This window comes from Anomalospiza imberbis, chromosome 4 (assembly GCF_031753505.1).
Source record: "Anomalospiza imberbis isolate Cuckoo-Finch-1a 21T00152 chromosome 4, ASM3175350v1, whole genome shotgun sequence".
Lineage (NCBI taxonomy): Eukaryota > Metazoa > Chordata > Aves > Passeriformes > Viduidae > Anomalospiza > Anomalospiza imberbis.
Window position 1 is genome coordinate 29,626,039 of NC_089684.1, and position 26,624 is coordinate 29,652,662.

Here is a 26,624-nt window from a genome sequence, read left to right on the forward strand (position 1 = left end):
TTTCCTTCTCCCGCTAACAAGTTTCCCAGGAGCAGCTTAAACTATTGTTTTTCAAGGGGTCAGCACTCAGCTGTGTTGAGGTAGGACTTCCTAGAGTACCTTCTTCTTCTTGGCAGCTCTGTTGAGGGTGGGAGGGTCATTCCAGCCGTTCTGAGGCCCTGGGACAGAAAGAGAACAGAGACTGTAAGTAGCTAGGAAGAAGGCAGTGATGCCTTCTTAAGCTCAGCTGGGCCAGATCCATGCCATGGCTCTGCTGGCAGAGCCTGCCCTGACCTGCCTGTTCCTCTGCCCTTCCCCAAGGGCCAGAACATCTATGCCAGCCAGAGCCTCCCAACATCCCTGCCATCAGATCCTTTGGGCTCCATGCCCACTGGGCAAAGTTTGGGATCTTGACCAACTGTTCCCAAGCTAATAACCTAATAATTAACTTTTTCTTCTCTTGCAGGAAAAAAGAGCTTTGAGCAGATATGCCTTTGAAGAGGGCCTACCATGCCCCAAAAAGCTCTGCTACACAGACTGCATATGTGAAGAGAGCTTATCCACGACATTTGTATAAGTTCCCCAGACACACCACACAAAAAGAAGAGGAATAAGAGGCCTTAAGCATTTCAGGCCAGTCACCTTGGAATCACAAAAGAGCCGTAAACCCAGCTTTCCCCTGCCAGCTACAGCATGGTTTTGGGTGCTTTGCATCCCCGAATCAGAGCAGAGCTGCTTGAGCAAGGTGGAAAAATCTGGCTTTCTGTACCAGGGATGATTTGTTTGAAACGGGAAGCACAGAGGATGTCTGAGCAGATTCACTCCCAGTCTGGGGTGCTGCTCTGCACCAAACCTTTTGCTCTCCCAAGAAAGCAAGCCCCCTGCAGCTGTGAGATTTGCACCCCAAAGCTCCCATCAGTGCAGTAGGAAGAGCTGCCCACCTCCTCATGGAGCACATGGAATTGGGCCCATGGCATTGCACCCAGGCATTACCATGGCCGCCCCGAGTAATCAGGATTTATTGCACAAAGCCACAAAAAGCCAACAAAACCAAATCCCTGCTCAATGGACTTTTTCACCACAGTGTTTTTCACTTAGCAGATGATGAATTTACCTTAGACAGCACAGGTTAACATTACTGCAGAATTTGCTCAATTTATCTGAAATTTCATTTGCTCCCAGGCTTTTGTCCAGCAAATTCCACATCCAGAGCATGTTAAAGGGGTAAATGAAAAGCTATTCAAAACCCCTTTCACATTTGCTTTCTCTTTAACCAAAGGCAGTGCCATCTCCTGGCAGCCTCCTCTATTCCTCCCTATCCAGAAAATCTCAGAGTATTTCAGATACAGGGAGTCTAACTGTTAGGAATAGGATGTTAAGAAAATCTTCCAGACTTACTGCTATTAACTTCCTGGAATAATTTGCATTAAAAAAGGAAAATATTTAAAAAGTATTTGTTTCTGTGGTTAAAAACTCCAGATATATTGTTATTGGTTTCAATTAAGGAATTAAAAATCAATTTGATTAAAGTCTAGTTGGCAAACAGCATCACACTTCATGTTCTGTAAAGAACATTTGCATAATTGATGTCCATTCAATTAATTTCATGTAGTGCCTGTAATTATTTTCAGGTTAGGTGGTACCTAGTTCACCTGTGAAGGGATAGGCCTGGTCTTGAGATGGTAGACTTTCTGCAGACAAAATGTAAAGATAACTAAAAAAAGAATTTTTCTTCAAAAATAATAAAGCAGTCGGCCTTTAATTTTTGACCAGCAATTTAGTTTCACAACATGCATCAGCAGAAAAAACCACCTAACCAAATTACAATGCCAGCCTGGAGACGAGTCATTTGTTCAAACCCCCCATGGAACTGCTTTTCTCCACCTTCCCCCACAACAAGCCCGTTGCTCTTTCCATGCAGTAAATCGGTGTTTCTAGTTGTTTTTAACAAATGTTGCGGTGTTCTAGCCTTTTTTCTTCTCTCGTCTGATGCTGTGATTTTCTATTCCAGTGCAGTGCACAGACCATTACTCTTAGCCACAATCTTCTCAACACCATTTTACCATTCCAGAAAGCTTTTCAAGAGATGCTTGAAATACCTGACTTTAAGGTGGATCTCCCAAGTATTTTCTCAAACCAAGGCATGCTCTCAACTGCATGCAGCCCAGCAAAATGAGTATGTTCACAAATCAGCTTTACACTCACACAAAGACACACTGCCTGCTCAGAATGAGCAACAAACCCAAATGGCAAAATGTAGCCAATAAAGCCCTCACCATTCCAAAGAGGAAAGGAGCATTGGGGTGGAGATAACTCCTGTCCCTGGGGTTGGCCTGCTCATACTTCTGGTGAAAACCCTTCCCTTAGCTCAGGATTGGTCTACTGCATTTTCAAACAAGATTCGAGATGCTGAAAATTAGAACTCCCTTGAAAGTATGTCCTAAGATCTAACACAAAACAAAGTGAAAGAGGTTGAACATAAAATTAAATGTGGGCTTTTCTTGCTTACAGAAGCTTCAAGCACAGCTTAACATATTGATGTTATGTGCCTTTGCAAAAACCAGAAAATATTTACAGAACTCTTCCTTTTCACATGCCTCTTTAAATCCAAGCCAGTTCAAAGATCAGGTGGTTGTGAAGAGTTCAGATTTGAGACATTTTTTCCTTCCTCCCTTATTCCTGCTTTTAAATGAGTCACAACTGCAAAGTGAAGCATGACGTTCCCAGGTAAGTTCATCACCACACACAAAAGCACACCACTTTGTTGCCAGGATCAGCATCACTGCACCAGAACACTCAGAGTTACAGGTGAGATCTACTTCTGGCTGCAGATCTCAGTGGTTCTACAAGATCTCATGCCAAGGCATCCCCCACTAGGCAGTGCAGCTGCTCAGAAAATGTGTTGGTGGTTAAGCATATTAAGCATGTACACTGTCATTGCTGCACTTAGAAAACAAGGGGTTTTTCATTCTTGTTGGTATGCTTTCTGAAAGGTGTAATCTAAACACTGGAAGAGAACAGAGTGTGCTCTTCAGGCACACTTCATCTTTCTTCCACAGTTCTCCAGCTGCAATCATCACTTGTGTGTAGGCATGAGCCATCCTGGGCTCAGCACCTCACCATGCCCTGCAGTCCACCCCTGCCTTTCAGCCTAAGGCTGCAGAAATCAGAGGATGCCCAAGTTTGGGTTCCTGAAGGTCTGACACTTTGTACTGGCTACCCTGCTCACCACAGCTACTGAGAAGAACAGAAGCAGCATTGATAGTTCTCAGAAAGTTTGATAAAAAGCCTAATATGAACAACTTTTAACTCTGAAAAGAGCTTCACCCACTCTGAGCACGCCATGTGGACTATGTCACGTCACTGCAAGAAACTCAGCAAGTGGCAGACCCAAAGTGCCTGCCAGTGATGCAAGTTGAGCAGTAAAATGGATAAGAACAATTTTCTTGTTCCTTGCATTTATTTGGAGGTGCAGAAGCTATGCTGTCTGCATTATAATGTGCTGCTTGACATTCCAAGTCTAGAACCCTATCCAACACCTCTCCCTCCATCCAATTTAATAATTCCTCTGGCTTAGAGATTCAAGTTTGACACATCCTGTAACATGGGGTGAGGAGAGATCACACTACAGCACCTCCAAAACCAGAAAGGACACCAAATCTGGCTGCATGGTGGATGGAAAAGGCCTTTTCTCTCTTTGCAACTTTGGCAGTCCTACACCAGTCCTATTTTTTGACATAGCAAAATACCACTTTCCCCCCAAACACAAGGGGGTATGTGAGCTGCCAGCCTCAAGGAGACCAGCAGGAGCACCTACTCATAGGATTCATGCTGCCAAAGGCAAAATGCCTTTTGTGCACTGCATCACCCCTAACAGACTTTTAAAATAAGAGAGGGAATGACAGTGGGCAAATTAGGGTCTGTCAGTAAAACAGACATCCCCAAAACATCCTTCAAATCTTGCCCAGTATTCCCTGTACCCTCTGCTACCCAGATCTGCTCCTTGATTCTTCAGCTAGACCACCTGGATGTGAAGGGTGCTCATGAGCAGGTTTAGAAAAGGACTGCTGATTCTTCCTGGACTGTCTGACATGCAAAGCTGCTGTTTCACAGGCTGCTAAGTGAAGGCACAGGTTTGTTATGGCAGGCGAGGTCACTGTCCCACGGCAGTGACACCCAGGCAGTCACAAGCAGACATAGAGCCCCATCTCAGCGAGTGCTCTCTCACCAAGCATGCTCCAACGTGCTCCTAAGTGTCAGCCACACACACATGCTTTTAACTGACATTCAGGGAAGAGACATGTAAAAGCATTTCTAAATCACTTCTGATTATCTTTTGAGGCATTCATAACCTCAGTAAATCCCATCACAATAAGAGGTTAGGGACAAAATAACAAAAGAGAGCTGATGCTATGGGAAATGCTGTTTAAATTAAATATGCTGGCAATCCAGGATTAAAAGGCTGCTCAAGAACCAGGGACATGGACAAATCACATCTGCAAAATCATTCAGTGAGGAGAATCGGGATCATCTTGTCTGCAGCGATTAGGAAAACTTGCTCATTTTTGTACTTTGCTCTCCAGTCACAGTGCAGGCTCTGACACCAACGTTAAAACTGAGCCATGATCCATCCATGGCATACAACAGCCTCATAAGAAGCCTGTTGTAGCATCCTCCCTTGGGCAAGACAAAAGCTCTGTGACAGTGGCATGGTCTGGCTCCCCCAAGAAAGGTGCATCACAACTGCTCATGCTGCAGCCCTATCAGAGATGCACAGGGATGATGACATGGTTTAGAAATGCTTTGAACTGATCTCTAAGCAAAAGCAAACTTTTTACAGAGCATTCACAAGGAAACAAGTGCATATTTAACTGAGTGGGTGAAGACCAAACCCCTCCCTCCTCCCTGCCTGCCCCCCTGTCCAAGCGCAGACCTGTTCTCTGGGATGCAGGAAGGTCACTGGTTGCAGGCAGAGTACCTGTTGGTCCAGTAGGTAATGCATAAGCCACAGAAGTTGCTGGAAGTCCTGGCCTGCCATGCTGAAAGGATGTGCCAGAAGGAGGAACAGGGAAGGAAGAGATGGGATTCAGGCTCGCTGGGGAGGGTTGAGGCTGCCCAGGGTACAGCGGGGAGGGCATGGAGTGGGCAGGGGCAGAGGGCAGGTAGGAGGGGGTGGTGTTAGGGGCAGGGCTGGGGTAAGAGGCTGAAGCAAGGGCAGCAATAGGCTGCTGAGGCTGATAAAGAGCTGGTCCCCCAGTTCCAGAGGAGTACTGCTGTGTGGCCTGATACGCTACAAACGGAGAAAAAAACAGTCAGTGAGTTCACAACAGAACAGCAGGTTTCATCTGCCTCTGCTTCCTTCTTCACTTGACTCTCCTCTCTTCGTGCCCCACCCCCCCAAAACCACTTACCTGCCCAGCCAAATCCTGGCTCCCACAACTCTGCCTACACTTGCAGGACTGCTCAAATCCCCAGCCTGTCACTGGGAGCAGGGAAGCACAGAGAGGATGGCCTTGGCTCAAAGGACTGTTGCTCTTCCACACAAACCTTCCAGCCCAGAGCCATCATGATGCCTGGGGTGGGGCTGGACACATGGACACTGCTGTCTTTTACACCACTGCAATCCTCACAGGGGCTCTCAGAGAAAGGAAAGCCCTGTCCCAAGGTTTTCACAAAGGGAAAACTTAGGCCAAGGAAATGAATACAGACTCTGGAAGGGAATGTAAGCTCACAGCCTTTCACTGTGGGTCCTGCAGCCTACTTTCAGTGCCTCTGCCCATCTATGGCCATTTTTCCTCTCTCATGCCACTCTCACTTTCAGTCCCTGCTTTGAGTGAGTCAGGGCTCTGCCCCCTTCTTCACTCACCTCTACTCATTTCCTCATCCCCTCTCCCATTCTCATGGAGCCCCAATGAGAAATGGATGGCCCAGCTGTGTCTCTCTTTACCAGGTCTGTGCTGCTTTCCCAGGACTCAGACTTTGGAGTCTCTGACCCTAGCACAACCTTGGGCCAGGACAGCTGAGGAGTGAGTCAGAGAGCTGTGGGTAGACACCTCAGCAGAGGAGGAATGTTTGACAGAGGGCATCTGAAGCCTGGACTCCACCAAGAAATGACAGATGTCATCCCATCTTTCTCCCCACCCTGCAAGAGCTCTGGGACTGGCTTGGTCTGAACACTCCCAACCACAGGGGAGGGACTGGTTATCCCTGAGTTAAGGCTGGCCCACCTGGGTGTGAGGGAGAGGGGGAGGCTGCTGTTACTCACTCTGTGGGTACGCTGGCCGCGTTCCTGCTTGCGAGTACATGCTGTAGTTCGAAGACGCGGCTTGCTGTGGTGGCATGCTGGGGCCAACAGCACCTGGCATAATAAACCCTGGAGGAGGTGGGTTGTCCCCCTGTCAAAAAAAGAATTACGGGAAAAATGGTTGGGAGAGGCAGGATTTAATCAGTAATGGTAATGCAGTGCTGAAGCAGAACTGCAGCAAAATGATGAGTTCACGTTTCAAGGCCTGAAACCATGTTCCCTGGAAGAAGGGAATCACCAGCACAGGGGCAAGTGCCTCCAACCACCCCAGTGCCTTAGGGTGCCCAGCACAGCACTGAAAGCACAGCTGGATGTGCAGTGACTTCAGCAGCAAGCAGAGCAGCACACACCTGCCTGCACAAGGAAGAGCTCCCTGCCAGCACTGACTGGTGTTCAGGCAGCCCGAGAGCACCCTGCCATCTTTCAGCTAAACTTAAATGGTAACTCTGAAGCTTCTAATCTCCATGGAAAAGGGGGAAAGGAAAAATCACATTTCAAATATTCCAGTGTGGGGCAAGGGTTGGGGAGACTCAGGTCACACTGAGCTCCCACTCAAGACTTTCCATTGCCACTCCTCTGGGCATTGGTGAAAAAAAAGTAAGGAGATGCAGAGGAGTAAAACCAGAGCACACATGGAAGCTGCTCTGTCCATCTATCTCTACCAGACTGTGCCAAGCATATGGATTACACCAGGGGACACACTAGGGTGGAGCAGAGGCTCAGAGAGGAATAATGAAGGTTATACCTGTGTGTCAGAGGGACAGCCTGCAGGAGGATGGCTGGGAAGGGCAGTAGGAGTTTTGTTACTCCAGGTAGTGACAGTAGGGGCAATTCTAACCTGAATCGAACAAAGAAATACCAATCATGGAAAACAAAACAATAAAAAGGTCTAAAGGGTTTCACAAAACAAGATGCAAAGAAGTGTACGCAAGAAGGTTTGCATGCTGGCACTTGTAACAGCCATAAAATCTCAGGAGAAGAAGGGAATAACATTCAAGACAGACAAAAATCACTGTGCACTGGAGCCAAAGTGAATTGCAGAGTGCGGACGAAGCACAGTGTTGCAGCTGCAATAGGCTGTGGAGCAAGTGCAGTGTTATGTGTGCCAGTCAGCCAGGTCTCCATCTTTCATCACATTTTCCTACTGCAGAAGCCCCCCCCCGCCACTGGTCCATGACAGTGAACATCACTAACCACAGCTGCAAGCCCCAGGTTCCATGTTAAATTCAAAACATATGCCTCACACAGAAGGAGTCTGGTCAAATTGAGCTTCAGATGAATTTTAAAAGGTTAAAATATAATTTTAAAAGGTTAAAAACTGATATTCAGCTCTTGCACATGCACAAATACACATCTTAATGGAAATTGCTTCCCAGCCAGTCTCCCGTAGCTGCTTTCCTCCATCTTCCTTCTTTGCCACTCCAAACGGCTTCAATTCCATACAACCACTCCTACCTTTCTGATGGGATAGAAATCAAGAACTTCCTGTGCCTGGGACATTCCTGAGCAATGAGTGGGCATGCTGCCCCAACGCAGGACACATGGCTGGGGTTCAAGGATATAAGCAGAGGGAAAGCTGTGACCCTGCAGCCCTGGCTGGCTCAGCTGGCTTCAGTCTATGTGTCTCTAACCCTACGCAGTGCTAAGCTAATGGTGCAGTCAGCTGCACAACAGCCACTGCTAATGCCTGCATAACTCATCACCAGAGTATCTAAAAGACTTTTCACCCCGTTCCACACCTGGTTTACTCAGATGAAAAAGAGGGTTCAACAAAACTATGCTGAAAGGAATCCAAGTGTTAAGAACATGTTCCATTTGGGACAGCAGCTAAAGGCTGCCTCAAGCTTGAACAAGCCCTATATACACGCTTTCTTAAAGGAAGTCAAACAAAGCAAGTATCCTAACATGCAAACATGTAATTTCTTTCCATTCTGGTTCATCAGCTGGGAACCTTTCTGACTGACACCTGTCCCCTTCAAGGCCTTCCTGCTGAGGATAAACTCCCTGAAAAGCCAGTAACACAGCAGGTTGTAACTCCCAGGGAACTGGGACTGTGATACACCCAGCCTTTAATTAACAAGCAGGGCTTGCTGAAATAATTGCTTGAAGCATTTCGGAAACAGTGGGAGAAAGAGGGAACTCTGGTTTAAAAAAGCATTGCTCATATCTCAACATCTAGAGGAGAGCTGCTATTCTCCAGAGCCAAACAGGACACACAGAGCTTCACTTCTCAACGCAAGTAATTGGTTACAAGGAAGAAAGCCAAAGACACAGACAGCAGAGTAGTGAGGATGCATTTAAAATCATATGCAATGGGGTTAGCAAGGTAAATCCTGGATGAAGGATTTGTCCCTTCTGAAATCTACCATGCTAATACCCTGGAGAGAAGGCAGAGACATACACTACTGCTGACATCAAGAATGTCCAACTCCCACCCCCTCCCCGCCCCCCCTCAACCTTTCATCCCTTCTTTCTTCCTGCCCTGGTTTTTCTGGCAGGCAGTGCCTGGGGGCAGCACAGACAACAGATACCTCTGCTTGTGCCAATCTCTGCCTAAGGAGAACACACACAGCCCTAACACAGCTCTGCTCTCAGAAAAGCCCAGCCCAGAGCATCTTTAGAGGGGGGGGCACATGAGCTGCAGTGCTGTGCTGGGGGATTAGAGATCTGGCAGTGCTCTCAAAGCACACACAGAGCTGGGGCTGCCCAACACTCCACACTGCCCTGATGGCCAGTGTGTTCTGCTGCAGTGTCATCCTCAGGTTAGAGGTAAAACCAGCAAATTTCCCTCCCCCATTTCTCCTCTTCCTCTCTGCACAGCTCCCTTATTAGTCTCATACTCACCTGGTCTTTCTTGTAGCAGAGCTCACTCTCAGCCTCCCCACCAGCCCACGCCCTCTTACACCTGGCTGGGAAGGTGTTTTTACAGCAGGCTGTACCCACAGCTGCAGAAAAGTGCCCTCAATTTGCTATAACCACTGCTCAGCAACTTCTGCAGCCAAAATCAGACCTAGGGGCAGGAATAATCTGCCCCAAAGGAGGTTGGAGAGCAGCATAAACAAGCCCCAAGGCCTGCAGGGATGGAACAACATCAGGGACTGTGAGAGGAAGCACACAGAACTCCTGCAGTGCTCTCCCACACAGCTGTTCTTGGCACCGAAGCACATTTTCAAACAAAGGGGGGAAACACCTAATCTTCAGACGCAGGCTACTTGACAAGGTGTTTAAAGGATGTTTCCAGGTGAGGAGTAAAGGAGGCATCTGTACTGACTGAAAGGAAGCATCAATGACCTTCACCACAAGGCTCTCAGTAGAGGTTTGTCACACAGCCTCAGATCAAGAGAAAGGAAAAAAAATTATTACATCTATTACTCTGCAGAACTCAAGCACCATGTCCCTCCCTTACTGCCAAAGGCCATTTACCTGCTGGTAATACTGCTGGGCTGGAGCCTGGGGCGCTTGCATCCGTCCAGCCACGGGGCCAGCTTGCCCTTTGGGCATGGGCTCTCTCTCATATGGTCCCTTGAGGCTGTCCTGTCCCACTGGGAGCTCCCCTTGGGCTCTGCAAAGCCTGTCCCGTAGCTGCACGATGTTTGGCTGCAATCAGAAAAGGACAGCGAAGGGAGCTGAAATGCACTGCCTGGCACCCAGTGCATCACACCGAGAAGCTGAGTGGCCACTCACTGATGAACTCTCTCTGAGCCTGCTTTATTTCATTGGAATAAGTCTTTTCTGCATGAGACATGAGGCCATTGGAACTGCCTTACAACTGCCTCATTTCCAAACCAGCTCTCTACAAATATCAGCTGATGGAAGACGGGAAGTCAGATGAGAACAATTAAATGTTGATGTAATTTCATTTGCCTTATCTGGCTTGCAGGAGGGACACCCTTTGGCAGTCACTGGCTGCAGGCACAAGGGTGCGAAACCAAGAGGGAGCAGAAGTCTGTTGCCTGCCAGCTAAGCAAGGCCAGTGCAGGCTGAGTGGAACAGCCTGACTGTCACATTCCAAGGTGCAGGTCAAGTGGCAGTCCTGATGCTGAACTGCACCAGAGCTTTGCTTGAAGCATACCTGTTCACAGAGAGGGAGCAAAGAGCCTGAAGGCCCCATACCTGGTTGGTGTTGGCAGGGAGGAAGGTGAGTGCTGCAGCCAGGCTTCCCTGAGCAGCCAGGAGGTTGGCATACTGGCTCATCTTCTCAGCCAGAAGGGCACCCATGGTGTTCGGGTCCACAGCCTGCGTGAGCTGCACGGCTTTGCGCAGGATCACAACCTTCTCTATTAAATCCTGGAAGATCAGGAGGGGAAAAACACACCCACAAGTGAGAACAACGAAGTGAAGTAGGCCCTGGCAGGACCCTTCTCACCCAGTGGGGAGCCCAAGCCAAGTGCAGGTTTCCCGAACAGCCACATCTGCACCAAAGGCATGGCTGCTCCCAGAGGATGGAACAGCAACCGCCCACCAAGCAGGTTCTAACAGCAGAGCCAGAAAAGTTCAAAAGAACTGCTTTTATCAAACAGGATTTCAGGGCTCTATCAGCACCAAGCATCTCCACCAAGTGGATGCTTTCATAAAATGATCTGGTGACAGCCTCAGAGCAAACAGACAACATCACACCTGTCACCACTACTGGTGCCGCACTGCTGCATGCTCATTTTCGTAAGTCAGTTCTTATCCATCTTAAAAGGATCTAAAAACTCCCTTACATGAGTTGTCTATAGTTCCCTGGTTGTTACAGCAAAATGGTTTTCCTGATATTCACCAGAAATACTCTAGATCTTGCCTTCCTTGCACATCCCCCAATACCAGAGCTGGTCTTCGTTGGGTTTCTTTCGAGTCCTAAATTATAGGAACATTTTCTGTTAGGTTTTCTTATGTTTTTCTTACTGTATTTATACTGAAGGATACCAGAAATATTCATTTGCCAAAATTAAAGCCCTTTTAAAAATCTTACAAGGCATTTAATGACAGTATACCACAAGAAGATTTTAACCATACATTACTAATAAAGATTGTTTTCTAACCGTTTTTCCCTACAAATCAGCACTTCAAAAAAGGTAAGGGGGAAAAAAACCCAAAGCAACAGCTTTTGTTGCCACTCTCATAGTAAACAAGCCACCTAATTAGGACTTCAACAACATTTTCCAATTTTACACCCTGAGAGACCAAAGCTATGCAATCAAAATGCAAATTCAAACTGAAGGTAAATCTGTAAATAAAGCCTTCAAAATCAAATTATTCTGATAATTCAGAGAGTTAATGACATGAAGCAAAACTCAGATACACATCAGTTCCTTCAGTTAACTAAACAGTCTCACAGAATGGTCAAGTACGTATTTTCTAAAACTGGTTCTTCAAAGGCCTTAAACAGATGGAAGAAAATTTTGTATCATAAAGTATGATATAAGAATATTTTGTATCATAAAAGAAATTATTCCATTACTGCTTCATTCCACTTATCAACCCTATTCCCTCAAGATATCTACTATAAGCAATGTATTTCACTGCTAGAAAGCAAACTTTTTATGTGCAAACCCCTAGGGAAAACTCTCATGAGAACCTTCCTACAACAGCCTCTCCAGTTTTAAATCTAATTCCATTGGTTTCTTCTCCTGAACTTCCAAAAGTAGAAAAGTCCAAGTATTTCCTAACCACAAAAAATGCAAGCAATGAAAGACCCTTCTTTACCAAAACACTAAGTACTACAATTATTTTACACAAGAAGTGAATTAGTACCACTAATGTGGTACTAATACCACAGTATATTAGCACTCAAACAACAAGGCAAGCACAAGGGCCACTGTACTTCCCAACACATTTTCCAGTATCATACTTGTGTGTTATTTTTCCAGAAAGGAAAGGCTTGCATCCTGATGTGCATCAGACAGCAAAGCTTTACAACAGATAATTTGATTTAAGAGCCAAGTGATTGCAGTCTGTTATTTCCAACATCTTTCTTAAAAGAATTACCAACCTGAAGGGACAAGGGGCTGTTTCCATCCTGAACTTTAGTCCAACAAGCAACAAGTTTATCCACATTGCCAGCACAAATGTAACAGAGGCAAGCTTGCGTCTGCAGAATGCTGTCCCCCTCATTCTCCAGCCTGCTACCCAGGAGATCTAGATAAAATAAGAACAAAGATGCTGGTAAATCACTCTGGGTATCCCTCCCCACCACTGCTGAAGCTGGGGAAGCAACTAGCCAAGGAACTGTGAGCAAAGCCATGCTACCGCTCCGGAATTATCCAGCCTCTGAAGTGTCCTTACCACAAAGGGCTGTAAACTCGTCTGGCCTGGCATAAGTGAGCACAGCAGCCAATGCCTCTCTCCAATTCTGCAGGTCACAAGACTGCACAATCTCTTTCCAGTTCTTTGTTACAACTGCAGTGATGAGCTAGAGCAGGAGAGAGACTATAGTTAGGATCTTCTTGAGATTTCCCCTGTATAATGCACAGGATAATTTGGATCTGCTCCAGTGTACTCATCCCCACTGCATCCAGGGTCACAACAGGTACTGCACTGCAGTTCAACAGCTGCACAAGAGCACATCTTACTTAAAAAGGAAAAAAATCACAAAACAAGCTCAGAGAGCACAGAGGCCAATTATTCTTGCTACAAAATTAACAAGAAAAGAATACACAAATCTCCACAAGCTGTTGCAAATTGTTTTCAGCACTATTTTTGCAGACAAAGATAACCTACCAAGTATTTAGCTATAGTCTTCTACCCAATGCCCAGGGAGATGTATGAATTTTGTTTGTTAAACTGTTTCATTCGGCTTTAAGCTCTTGGTCTCAAGCTGACCAGCAAGGGGCAGTTGAAAAGGCTGCATAAAGAAAGCAGCAAGTTGGCAGCAATATAAACCTGAGCTGGCTGTAGTAACCCTACACTGGCTGCCTCTGCAGAGTCCTCAGAATGAAATTACAGTTTCTTCCTTCTAAAATTCTGCCTCAAGTTATTTTGCTTTGGACAAAAGACAGACTTGGCAGCTGTGCTGCTCTAGAGTGAACAAAGCCCTTCTCATGCCAAGACTTCAAGCTCAGAAACAGCTGAAGAAGCAGTATGTGTGCAGTTTGGGACCAAAAGAGAAAAAACACACCTGGACAACAAATGCAACATCCTAACTACAAGGTCAATGTTTGCTTGTCAGCATAGGCACAGATAACTGGTCAGCTCTTCATAAAAACACCTTTTTCCAAAGGATGAACTACAGTGAAGAAATTCCTGTAAAAGCTGCCACCCTTGCTAAACCAACTGTTCTTTTAAAGCCATTTCTCCTGTTTCAGCCTCCTGTCACTACTTTCTCATATTGGTAGTAAAAAAACAAAGACATGCACAAGCAGCATCTGCAACCCCTAGCACTGCAAAAAGCTGAAAATAACAATAACCAGCTGGTCATAACACACTGTCTCCTAGACAAATGGTGATTAATCTACCCTGGGCATACTTTGCTCTCTCTTCTGTGCATGCAGTAAAACAAAGCATCAGCAAAATCTGTGAAGTCTGATCATGGGCAGAAATCAACATAATGCTGCTGGCCCTGAGCATGGGTCACGTATGAAAAAAGTGACAGAACAGCAGACTGAAATGTGCCTTTCTTAAGGCACTTGTCTTTATTGTTGACAATCTATTAGTGTATATGCAACTCAAAGACACTGGAGATGGGATAAAGAATATTCTTGTGCACTGATATTCAGGTGGTGTGCCTCTCATCAATGCATTAAAAAAGAGTAACAAAAATGCTTCTGCCCCGAGATCTTACTGACTTCAACACTTACTAACATCTGCCAGAAATAAACCTATAAAATGGCAAGGAAACTTTTTAAGGTGAAAAAGGAAGTTTCCAAAGGCATATGAGCACGTTACTTCTGACTTGAAAGCACATACCCTGGTGATTTTGCTCTGCATCTTGGCAAAGTACTTCTCCTGCGTCCGGGAGAGCAGCTCCTGCCCGCCGGCAATGGCCAGGATGATGGCGTCGGCCATGCGGTTGTCGTGCAGGCACAGATCCACTGCACTTTCAAAGTTCCCTGTCAGCAGAGCCTGTGTGATCAGCCCATCCACATCTGCAACGACACAGGGGTGCACTTCCAAATGCTGCCACAAAAGCCACAGAGATGCAGCAGCAGGTGACACTGTCCGACTGTACAACACTGGCACAGTTCTCTGCAAACCAGTCTGCTTCTGGCCAGGTGCTTACAGGGGTGCTCACCTTCACCTCCAGCCTCAAACACACATGGGCACAGATATACCACAGGGGCACGCACTTACCTTGTGACAGAGCAAGTTCCTAGAGGTCTAAATGGCCCCTAAAACAACTACCTGAATAGTGCCATAAAAAGTCAAACCTCGACAGGGGTCAGTAGCTTCTGTGTTACTCAAGATCCCCTGGGAGTTTCTGTAGAAACAGCACTTCATGCCTGACCAAGCATAACTACTTTTATCACTCAGAGCAGCTGCATGTCAGCAATGGGGTACACAAGTGCTGTATAACTTCCTTCCTTCAAAAAGTTGTATTTTCGAGTGCCTCGAGACTGCATGAGAATGCAGTTAGAGGCAAGTAATTAGAACCCTTCAAAATCTGTGCAGAATTTGCCTTCTCACTGGAACACCAGTATCAACAGCAGTACTTACAAATAACAGTACATACAATAAAATCAATACCAAGGTTTTTTTGTACCTCCACTAACAGAAATGTTAAATGTTGTCTTTGCAGATCCCAAATCTTCAGTTTCTTTTTTATGGTCCTTCAGTGTCTAAGAGAAAGGAAAAGCATAATTTCTGAGATTATGCAAACACTTAGAAAATACACACATTTTAAAACCATATGGCTCTTGCACTGCAAGTTAAATTTAGAACTTCAGACTGCCAGTCAACTTGAAGACCACTAACTTAGAAGGGAAGGTTATCCCTGTGTGCCAGTTTGGGCAGAGGTAAAGTTACTTTTCTTCACAGTAGCCAGTATGGGGCTGTGTGATTTGTCCTGCAAACAGTGTTGATAATACAGAGATGTTGCTGCTTTTGCTGAGCAGCACTTGCACAGCACCAAGGCCTTTTCTGCTTCTCCTACTACACCTCTGGTGAGAAGGTGGGGAGTGCATGGGAAGCTGGGATGAGACACAACCAGGACAGCTGACCCCAAACTGACTCAAGGGATATTCCAGGCCATGTAACATCATGCTCAGCATAATATAAAACTGGAGGAAGAAGAAAGAGGGGGATGTTTGCAGTGATGGCATTTTTCTTCTCAAATCACTGTTACATGTGATGGAGCTCAGCTTTCTTAGGGATGCAAATCTGCCTGCTCATGGGAAGCAGTGAATTAATTCCGTGTTTTTGTTTTACCAATTAAAGTTTCTTTATCTCAGGAGTACCAGCAGCCAGACACCTGGATCCTGGGTACCAACTTACATCTGTAGCCATATACACACAAGCCCCTCTGAGCAAAATTACAGCTACAATGAGAAAATCAGAATCCTTTTCTTTCCTTCTCTTTCAGCCTTAACCCCCACCAAGAACAGTAGTCTACCATTAATGCTACCTAGGTTCCACTCGGCTCCACTTTGAATTTCAGGTCATCCTTGAAACCCTCTGCCCTAGACATACTCCCCAGTTTAATTAAGCAAATTACACATGAACACAAGCTTAATTTTCAACACAGAAGTCCAATGTAGCACTCAGGACAGGAATGTTCAGTAGACAAGAGGCTGCTTTTTCTACAAAACTCCCCCAGAATATTAAGACAGAGACCACTTTGTGTGAGTACCTGGATTTTGGGGTTTCAAACGAAACTTTTCAATAATAAAAAATAGCATCAAAAGAGAAGTCTCTCTTCACCATTCATTTTCACAGCAGATGCTAAGCAGAGTGCAGAACCTGACCCACAAACCATCTCCTCTGTCACAAGCCATTGCTCCAGTACATGAAGGGAGTTCAGGAACACCCTGCTTGTTCAGCTAAACTGAAGGACACAGCAGACCAAAAACATTCATTTGGAGGGGGAAGCAAGTCTGAAACAAGCTTTATGTTTAATTTGTGAAAAGGACACAGCATCTGGAAAATGGTTTTGTTGTCAGATAACTCTGGATGTTGTGTGTTTGATATTGATTGAGAGCATGTTGTGACTACCAGAGGAATAATGTGCCCGTTCAGTTACTTTATGTATGTGACAGCATGCCCTGATGTATCACTAGTGGCCTCAGGCCAGGCTCACAAATATTTATATAGGCTAAGGTCATGTTTGGATGTGAATTCTCTCCTAGAAGAGACATTTGTAATGAGATATCCAATATCTTCATGACTGCATACAGCAAAACCCTTACACTGTCAGACACACACGTGTCTGCCACTACAGAGCCTAAAGAATTAACAAGCAATCAAGCACCTAACCCAAGGAGAGCATCCTGATTTCAGTGTCTTTAACAGGCTGTTTGTTATGTGGAGTCAAGTGCACCACCCCAACATGCATGAGCCCTAAACCACTGTCCTCATCTTCACAGCCAGCTGTAGACAGGCACCAAGCCCAGGAGGCTACCAGCCCAAATTCTAATCCAAAACAGAGACTGAGGGAATGGGGAAGAATGAAGTTGGCCTGTTCACACAGCAATATACTATTTTCAGTGCTAGTGACACCTCACAAGGCAGAGGCTGGGCCCTTAGTGCTAATTAAAGACCTGTCCTCATATGTAAAACACAGGGCTGAAAACAATGCTGTTCAAATGGAGTGTAGGATCCCAAATGCTGACATGGTTGAGCACAAACTGCCTGCAATAAAGCTGGCTGAACATACTGCCTGACGAAGTTGAAAAAAAAATCTCAGCAAGAGTCCAGTTTCACCATTATAAGTAATTTTTTGAATTTCTGTATATCCTCAGCAGCAGGAAAAGCCAAGAAAATGAAATGCTGTTAAAAGGAACAAAGTAAATACAGGGGAGGTCAGCAGGGTTAGTCTAGAGGGCAACAGATACCTCTCCCAAGAACTGTTCCTCTGTAGTCTGGCCTTCATCCCCCTCATTTGGCACAGATCCATCAGATTCTGTAGGAGCCTTCAGCAGAGAGAAGATGCCATAAAAATTCACCAGCAAAAGAGACAGAAATGCTTTGCATTGCAGAGTACAGTCACCTTTCCACCAACCAACAGTTAGAATCAGACTGAAAATCACAGAAATGCATTGGCAATATATGCTTGAGCCTCACAAACAGGGTAGAGGCCCTGTTTCCTTGCTCTCTTGTCATTACGCAGTATCTTGTGCTGTTGTCATCTTAGCTGCCTCAAAACATGCAACAACAGCTTTCTTCCCCACGAGGCAGCTGCAGATGACTCTGAACTGTTTGTGGCACAAAAGCACTGCAGTCCTGCTGTAGACCCAGGCCACTGCAATTACAGTGTGGGCAGTGCCTGAACTGTAGTTACCAGTCTTGAAGGAAAAATTATAGGACCACACTCTCAGTCCTGCTTTCTTTAAAGCCTGATGAAGGTGCTGTTCTTGAAATCAGGTGCCAATGAGACCCCATATTAAAATCTGTGACTGAGAGCCCTTCACTGGAAAAGGAGAACATCTGAGTGGAAAAGAAGTGGTTGTTTTTTTTAAATAACACCTTCATCCTACTGAATGTAGGAACTTGCCACATGCTGGATTATTTGTGACTTATTTTGGAACAACTATCAAGTGGAAAGAAAAATGATTCTTACTTTAAAAATTACCATGGCATTATGAAACTAACCACAGAGTTACATACATGTGTTTGCCTACCTCTCCCAAGACACCATCTGCAAGACCTTCTTTATTCAGAGCAGATGTGATCTAGAAAACAACAAAGATTTAAGTAAGTACCCTTTTAAAGAGGCACCAAATTCTCAGATTGAGAAACTGGCACATGGAGCCACTACGTTACTTGCACAACAGTTAACATGAAATTAAACATTTTAACATAAAACTGAAGCCATTTCCTTTTCCAGCCTGATGATGAATTTACTGCTAAGATACCTGCACCCCAAGCTCTGATGGAAACAACAGCTGCCCTACACCTTTAAACCTTTAATTGTCAACTCAAGGGCTTCAAACCTCACTAGAGGTGCTGGAAACCACAGGAATAAAAGCAGTATCAGAACATGAAAGACAAAATCCTCTGTCTGCTCTGGTCAGGGAAAATAAAGCAGTGACAATCCTTGTGGAACAGAGAGCCTGTCAGGAAGCTGTGGGTTCTTGACATCAGGCACTTGGCTGTGGGCTAGGATTTTCCAAGGTAAAAAAAAAAAAAAGTTTAAATGCCCAGCTTCTACTGCTTTGCAAAGCAAATCATTACTTCAGATTCAATTAGGGCTCTCAAAGCCAGCAATTTTATGTACAGAGTTTCTATATTATTTCAGCATCAGGGAGCCTGGGTTTCACATTACTCCTAAAATTACCTACTGCTTTTTGTATTGTAGGCTTTATTTTACCCTTGTAGACTGGTTTGTGTAAAGAGCCGAGCTCAAATTGCTGGAGACAGTTTTCTCTTTCTTTTTTAATCACTGGTTTACAATAAAAATGAGAAATCCAGGACTTGGCTTGCATGAGAATCACAGGTTTTAAGAATATAACCCACCCTTCCCACGTTCTTAACAGCTTATTACAAGGAGCTGAAATGTGTGATCCCTGTTTTTACTTTCCTAGTGCTAACAATAATAGGAAAACCAAGTTGTGATTTAGTAAGCTTTTCATCTGGGTATCACAGACTTTCAGATGAGCTGTATTGTGCCACTTATTGACACTGAAAAATACATGGAGTCAACTTCTTTGTGGAACGTTTTGAGAAAAAAGCTACATAAAAACAGACCTTGCAGCTCCTCCCATCTGTTTCCTAAATATTGAAATAATGTGATAGGCCCAGCTTTCCAGGCTACCCTGTTCAGCTGTGCCTGTTTTTCCAGCTTCTCCCCATGCACAGGGGAACCATAAAACCAGAGCAAAAGCAAGTAGTGGGCTTTAATCTCATGAGGCCACTCTGCAGAACCACTACTAACTTTCAACTGGATTTTGTGATTGAGAGCTGCTTTTCAAAAACAGGATTACCCTTACTGTGCTTGCCTCTGCACAAATATTTAAAAGCTAAGGACAAACTGTTATCAAAACCATGATTTTTTTTCCATAATCATATTAATTTTGCCCTGAAGGGCATTTAATTTGTGAGCACAATACACTTTAATGGAGCCAATCTTTATGTCAAACTAATGTTTTGTTTTCAATGAAAATTAGTCAAATGTTAAAATCCACTGAAACAGAACTGAAGAAATACTAGATAGTTCCTGGGTAGACAACTGGAAACAATAGAGCCAAAAGGCACAGCAGGTAACTCCCTGTAACACTGAGTAAAAATCTTCCAGCTGGGAAGAAAGGTCTATAATGATGTGCAAATTGCTTCCTGGTAATCCAAATTTTGCTTTTTCAAATGTAACCACGTTTGATCTCTGGCCTTGTTTTTTTTCCTTTTCCTTTCAAAAATGAATGATGTCTCCCACAAACAAAAAAGACTGTCCATGTCTAGTTAATGAAAACTGCTTACATGTTCTTCTACAACACAGCCTAAGAGCAGATCCCATTCCATGATGCTCGAGTGGAAGGATGTCACATAGCAAAGTTACATGAATAGCCTGAACCAATTAATATCAAAGCTTCTTGATGAGTGAGAATTTCATATCAACAATGGACAGCCAGATGCAGACACACTTTTGAAGTCTGCTGCCTGCTCTGGCATTTCCACTGAACATCCACATTGCAAGAAGACACAACTAATGAGAAAACCCAACAGAACAAACTGTTTTCTGTAAGAATTCTGAAATTAAATTCTGAAATTCAAAAGTTATTTATCTCACATATTGCACATTTACCTTCTTCCTCAGATCATCCTTCCTGTATCCTAAGAGCTCGAGGTATCTAACACGTGAATCTTCTTCGAAGTTCACCTTTAAAAAGTTAAAGACTATATTGCAATTCAAAATTTTTCATTTTCTCCCTCACTGGCAAAAATGACCCAGTGAGATTTACTCACCAGTAAACTGACTTTACCCAGTCAGTTTACTCTGAGTAGACTGAAGGTAATAATGAGAAATGCAAAAATCTTCAGTGACTTGGGCAGCTGAGCAGGTGGGCAAGGCTTCCATCTGTTTATTGTAGGTGAACAATCTGTTTATCTGCTTCACCTGGAAACCTCTAAATGCTTAGAGTGATCAGTGAAAGCCCATCTAAAGCTATCCCACAGCTTTAATCCTTCTCACCAGCTCCCTGTACAAATATGTGCTGATGGGGAATATCAAAAACCATGGGATACCCTCACCCCACTTTTACTTTGCCGTGACTCCTCACAAACCCCACAAACCCCCCGGTCCTGAGGACCCTACCTCTTCTGGTGAGCCTCCTAAGTGCCATGGCTTATGGGCACCATTCCCACAGCCTGCAGCTTTTAGTTCCCAGCATCTCTTCAGCTAAGTGTGCAGAAGGAACCACCTCCCAGCTCTCCCAGTCCCTGGGGAGCTCCTGAAGGGCTGTCACCCTGTTACCTTTAAGAAGGCCCACACGTTCCTCTCAAAGTCAGCCAGGGCCATGTCGATTTTCTTCTGGCAGTAGCTGACAAAGCCCTCAGACTGCACAGCCTCCTGCAGCTGGTTTGAGCGGGCCAGGAACTCCTTCTCTGTGACAACCTGGCTCACGTAGACGTGGGGATGCTGCTGCTGCTGCTCCATGCCCGGCTGCTGCGGAGGCTTGGAATTCTCAAACGTCACCAGCTTGCCTCCAAACTGGAATTGAAGCACACATACAGTATGTGAAAATACAAGTATACAGCAGGGGAGTATGTATGAAAAAGTATTTTACATAACAGATGTATGATCATTGTCCAACAACTGAACACTCCTGACATCTGCTCATTTAGTTGTTTCCCCTCCATCCCATATTTCTATGCATGTAAGGAGCTTGTTGGATAAGTACGTTCACATTTAATAAGATTTGTAAGCAGAGCCATTCCTGTGCCAGTTTTTTTCTCAGACAAAACTCAGACCAGAAAATGAGAGCTAGAGCTGTGGGTCTATGCAGTACCCAGCAACAGTGGAGTATTTCATGATACTGCAAAGCAGTTGCCAAAGAAACCTTTACTTGACATCATTAAGTAAATGCTCAAGCATGATGTTTGCCCTGCTCTTGCCAGGCTGTTTAGCAGTTGAAACTCTACTGAGAGATAGGCAGTAAGTTGTGACAACATTTGAAGAGGTAAAATCAGCACAAGAGAATAATTAGGAGAGGCTTATGATATTATTTCATTCTATAGCTCAAAGTTAATTTACACAGGCAAGTCCAGTAAAACCTGCATTAGAAAAAAGCAAAAGCCTAGCCAGGGAAAAGACTGACACCTGGCTCCTAGGAAACCAGGACAAATAAGGGAATAAACAACATCATAAAATAACACATCAGTCAGTGGCTAGGCAACATCACTTTTCTTTGACAGGAGAAAATTGCATTTAATTTGTGCATTAGATGATGAATAAACAGACATATGACGTTGAAAATTGAGTAGTGTTGCAGCAGAGAAATCAAATTCAAATGGACAGGCTAAAATCTCCAGAAGTTCCCAAATAAATGGCCTGTGGGTTTAGAAAATAAGCCAAAAGTGGAGCCAAGGAGCAAAAAAGCTGAGCTTGCCATCCCCTCAGCTGGCTCCTCTGCAAATCAACCAGCCATGGAGGAACCCACCCTTGTGCTGCTACAGCAACTCCTGTTACCTTGATCAAAGCTAACCTGACTGTTCTCCACCATACTGATTCACATGAGTGCAGTTTGAAGCTATGAAGTCTCAGATACTTGCCCAGTTTTGTCTCATTCCCCCCAGTGTATATTTATTTACTCTAAAGCAAGCACTGCATAGAAACAAAAGTGAAGCCCTAATGCCAAGACATAAACAAATGTCTCTCAGCAATGTTTCTTGTCCCAAGCATTCTGGTCAGGCTTTTTCTGTCCCCAGTGCCCTGTCTGGAAGCTGCCCCGAGCATCTCCCGTTATGATAACAAAGAGGAAGATATCCCAAGGTGGAGCCCCACGCTGAACTCCCTCCTTCCTAAGGAGTTTAGCAGGTGCCAGCACTATCTCCCTACCTGCCAGGCCAGCCCGGCCCATCCCTGTCTCCTCCTTACCGAGAAGGATGCTCCCATGGGTCGCCGGATCCACTTGGGTGGTTTCTTCAGAGGCATCACCACACTCTGTGGGGCAGTCTGCTGGGGAAGCTGCAGGGGAGGCAGGGGCTGGCCTGTGCCAAACGGATCGAGGTTCCCAAAAGACGAGGAGAGCTTTGATAACACAAGGGGGAAAAACCAGAAGCGACATTACTCTAGTAAACTAAACATTTATTTGTGCTGAAGCGGTACTCCTGCAAGCAGGGCTGCAGGCAGCCAATGAAGACTTGCCATATTTTGTTTCCCACCCCCCTTTCTGTCCCCATTCTGAACAATTTTCAACACCTGGTCAACTTGCTTCTGCCTCAGGCCATCGGCGCTGCCGCCCATTATGGAGTAGACACTGATGCGCCCATCGAAGGAGGCTGCAGACAGCACAGCAGGGTTCCTCGGGCACCACTGGATATCAAAGCACCACTGGGTGTTCGTGGGCAGCTCATACAGCACCTGGAGAGCAAAACCAAGCCAACAAATCAGAGCTTTCATGGAGCACACTGCCCGATAGCAACAATCTTCCGGTGTGCCGTGAGGCCGGTCTGCTCTCCTTGCTCCCCAGCAGCTTCCACATCACCATACATATTGACAGCAGGCAAACCCTCATGATCTCCAAACAGCAGGACATCACACACCACTGCTTCATCTCCTTCTTCTCTCATTAAATCTTCTGTTTAATCCTCACAGGACAAATGATGCAGGTAGGATATGTCTGTGCTGTCCCACTGACATTCATGCTAGCTTATTCAGAGCTGATTTAGGTATCCTCACATGCTATGTGGAAGAAGTCTGTTTTCACAGGAAAACTGAAAAGGGTAAAACCTGCACCATGGGCAGACAGCCTTTTGTGCCCTGGAACAGACAAGCTCCCCTTACAGCAAATATTTAACCATAAACCAGGAGAAACTCAAAGAACAAAGTGCTAGCTGTCAGCAAAATGCTGTCTCCCATGGAACTAATTTTTGTTTTTAATAAAAACATGCAGCATGATTCAACCACATGTAAAAACTTCATAACAGCACAAGATCTAGCTCAGATAACTCATCTAACACTGTACAGCTCTTGCACTTTTGGGCCAATGTCTGAATTTTAGAAACACTTCCCACTCCACAATTATTGCCCACTAGAGGAAAGGAGCCCTCCAGCATGTCCGAAGCCTTTCCCCTGGTCTAGGGACAAACACTGTCTGAAAAAATAGATCTGCATTCTCTTTGAAAGGTATTCCCAGGCCCAAAAGGGCAGGGTGGGAACACATCTGAGTGGCTCTCACTGATCTGCCACAACTATGGCAACCTGCAAAAACCCTCCTGACTGGATAAAGTTCTTATAGAAGGAAAAAGGCTATCGCAACAATGATCCAGCCACACTGGACCAAAAACAAAAGAAGTGGAAGCATATACTTAGTTTAAGTTCAGCCATTTCCATCTCTTATAATGAACAGGAGCATCACTACTCAGTCAGAGAGAAGCTGCAAGGACAAATGTGTAATATTGACAATACCAGGAAGGAATCCTGCACCACCACAACAAGCTCAGAAGACACATATAGCAAACAGGATTGGGGGCAACATCCCACAGAAGCATCATTCCTAGGAATGCAAGCACAGAACATGTGCTTTGCATCTGCCACCTCTGAACAGACATTTCTGGATTTTTAAAAGTGGTATACATACAGTACCTCGCCTGTGTTAGGGTTGGAGCAGAGAATTTTAGCATCCTTCCCACAGCTAAGTAGCAGCTCTGGATCTGCCATACTCCAAGCAATGGCCAATATACCCCTGCATGAAAAGCCACAACAAAAAAAAAGCTTAATGTAAATGCAAAATTGTGATAAACAAAGCATATTTACAAGTTCAGCAACCCACATCAAAATTCTCTCTCCAATCCATCCTCTTACAGAAGGAGGAATTTTTCAATGTTATCAGCCCTTATTTTGGTTGAAATAGATGTTTTTTATTTTCTGCATGAAAGGTATAAAGATGCAGCCATTGTATCTGAACATTAAATGCAACAGTCATATGGGAGAACCTGGGCATTAGTAACCATATGGTTTGTTTGCCTGCAGTGCCACTAATATCCAGTGTGCAAACCCATAGGTAAGGCCAGTGACTAGGAAGTTTTTCAGCTTTTTATTAGCAAGACATTCAAGTCAGCAGAACCCACTGGCAGCAGTTTTGGTAGAAGCCACAACACTGTTCTTCCTTCTTAAATCAATCATTGGATTTGATCAATAAGGAAAGTTTCACCAACAATGGAGGAGGGACAAGAATTTAACAAAATCATCCACTACACCAAAAATTAAGGCATTTAGGAGACCGAGGGGCACAGAAACTGTGCAAACCCACACGAGGATGTGCCTGGGTGCACCTTTACTACGTTATTCAGCCAAAATCAACCACTACTCATTCTTTTTTCCTTAGCTCCCTCTTCTTAAGAAACTTAGAAACAAACTAGCAGCTTCACTGTTTCAGCAGCCTGGTGGGTTTGTTTATTTAGTTTTGGGGCCTGTTTCCTTCAGAGTACCAAGCTCCAAAAACACAAGTTCTTTCATGGCACAGGGCCACCTGGTCAGCAAGCCAGCATACATCACTGGCTGCTGCTGAAATTGCCAGCACCAAGGGAGCCTTCCTCCCCAGGGAACAGCAGAAGTGAGGTGTACAAAATGGGACAGTCACCAACAGTGCAAATACCATGGAGCACACCATGCTATATAAGACTCATACCTTGTGTGACTTTCTAGAACACGAAGTGGTGAGGAGGCAAATCTTAGGTCCCACATCTGAATAACAGGCAGCCTGTCATCCTCCGAGGCCAAAACCATCTGGGTGGCAACTTCAGGGTGCCACGCCAAGCCCGAGCAGTGCATCTGAGGGGAGACATCAGGCCAAAGCATCACATAACTGAGCAGCACTAAAGGAAAAAGAAAACTAGCCCAAATATGTCTGTATGCATGGTAAAACATCACTGCAAGGGAATTTGCAGATGTGTTTCTAGGCATTATTTCTGACTGCGTTCAGACTGGGAAATTCTCCTTATTCCTGTGAATGAGGAGACTTGCACTTAAGTTTCCCAAGGTCCTCTCAGAGAGATTAAACTGTGCTGACTTTTTCACAGTCCTAGGATTTTAATGTGAGAAAACACTAAAGCTCACCATATAAACATTTTCCTCTATTATTTTTATTGCTATTTTAATAAAAGCCAACATTAGGCAGAGAATGCCTCATTATTGTCAGGAGAACATTGTATCACAGGACAGCCGTCACATGATGAAGACAGCCTACTGTGCTGCTGTTATGTCAGGCAACAAACATAGGAAACACTGAAAGTTACATAGTTTATCAAAATAATAATACAGTGAGGATAAAGCTACTTCCCAACCACCCACTTCTAAATTTCATTTTTAACTCTTGCTGTATCTTTGGAGTTTGTTATAGCAATACTGTATTTAGAACAATATCAAATTATACAAATATGTCACTCTCCACGAGTTCAATAGGCTCTTTTTTGCACTTATACTGCCTAAAGGGGTGGCATGGTGGTTGTAACTATAGGAGGCAGCACCCTGTAACCTGCTCAATGCCACACTTCTCTGTGGCAAAATCATTAAAATCTTTCTGTGGTAGCCCCAAACAGGTCAGTAAGTGCTTTCTTAAAATTCAGTCATCACTCTGATAGGACACCCAAAGTGACTTGCCTTGCTTCAGCCTGCATCTGGTTATTTTAGTTTATAATGCTGACAACCCCTCTTGCATTAATATACTCCCAAGAGCAATGTGGGCCAGGCACCAGTATCTTTGTCACATAAGAAGGGGTGCCAGGAGCCATCCCTACACCCCTGTGCAAGCACGCCAGCAGCAGCAGGAGAGAACTCACCCTGTTGTTGTGGTCACTGACTTTGATGATGGGCTCGTTCTTCCTGAGATCCCACACGGTGGCCCGGCCGCTGGGGCTGGCGGATGCCAGGATGTGCTGCACTTGCCTGTTCCACGCAATGCAGCTGATGTCCTCCAGAGGCTGCCGCACACACACAACAGCCTGTCACAACCCGCCACGCCGCAGGCTCAAACCCTGCTATTTTCAGCACTCGCTAAGTGACAAATCTGCAAGGTAAGTGCCCCGTGTACTGGGGTGTGCTCTGGCTTCCTTT

General features: G+C 45.0%; 1 protein-coding gene across 12 annotated transcripts in view; it reads right to left on the reverse strand.

Annotated features, from left to right (window-relative positions):
• SEC31A (SEC31 homolog A, COPII coat complex component) overlaps positions 1-26,624 on the reverse strand; it is a 39,050-nt gene that overhangs the window by 6,426 nt on the left and 6,000 nt on the right. The window contains exons 6-25 of one of the 12 annotated variants that reach the window (XM_068187678.1): positions 26,351-26,491; positions 25,201-25,343; positions 24,156-24,255; positions 22,770-22,931; positions 22,446-22,598; positions 20,823-21,059; positions 20,154-20,228; positions 18,037-18,087; positions 17,251-17,328; positions 14,964-15,039; positions 14,171-14,349; positions 12,551-12,677; positions 12,258-12,403; positions 10,397-10,570; positions 9,707-9,880; positions 7,029-7,121; positions 6,245-6,374; positions 4,958-5,269; positions 1,632-1,670; positions 100-158 (exon numbers count right to left, since the gene is read on the reverse strand). In XM_068187678.1, the coding sequence (XP_068043779.1) occupies positions 100-158; positions 1,632-1,670; positions 4,958-5,269; positions 6,245-6,374; positions 7,029-7,121; positions 9,707-9,880; positions 10,397-10,570; positions 12,258-12,403; positions 12,551-12,677; positions 14,171-14,349; positions 14,964-15,039; positions 17,251-17,328; positions 18,037-18,087; positions 20,154-20,228; positions 20,823-21,059; positions 22,446-22,598; positions 22,770-22,931; positions 24,156-24,255; positions 25,201-25,343; positions 26,351-26,491 (2,649 nt within the window). Of the gene's footprint in view, positions 1-99; positions 159-1,622; positions 1,671-4,912; positions 5,270-6,244; positions 6,375-7,028; positions 7,122-9,706; positions 9,881-10,396; positions 10,571-12,257; positions 12,404-12,550; positions 12,678-14,170; positions 14,350-14,963; positions 15,040-17,250; positions 17,329-18,036; positions 18,088-20,153; positions 20,229-20,822; positions 21,060-22,445; positions 22,599-22,769; positions 22,932-24,155; positions 24,256-25,200; positions 25,344-26,350; positions 26,492-26,624 lie in introns of all 12 variants that reach the window. The other 11 variants (XM_068187676.1, XM_068187675.1, XM_068187674.1 and 8 more) reach the window with 11 other exon arrangements.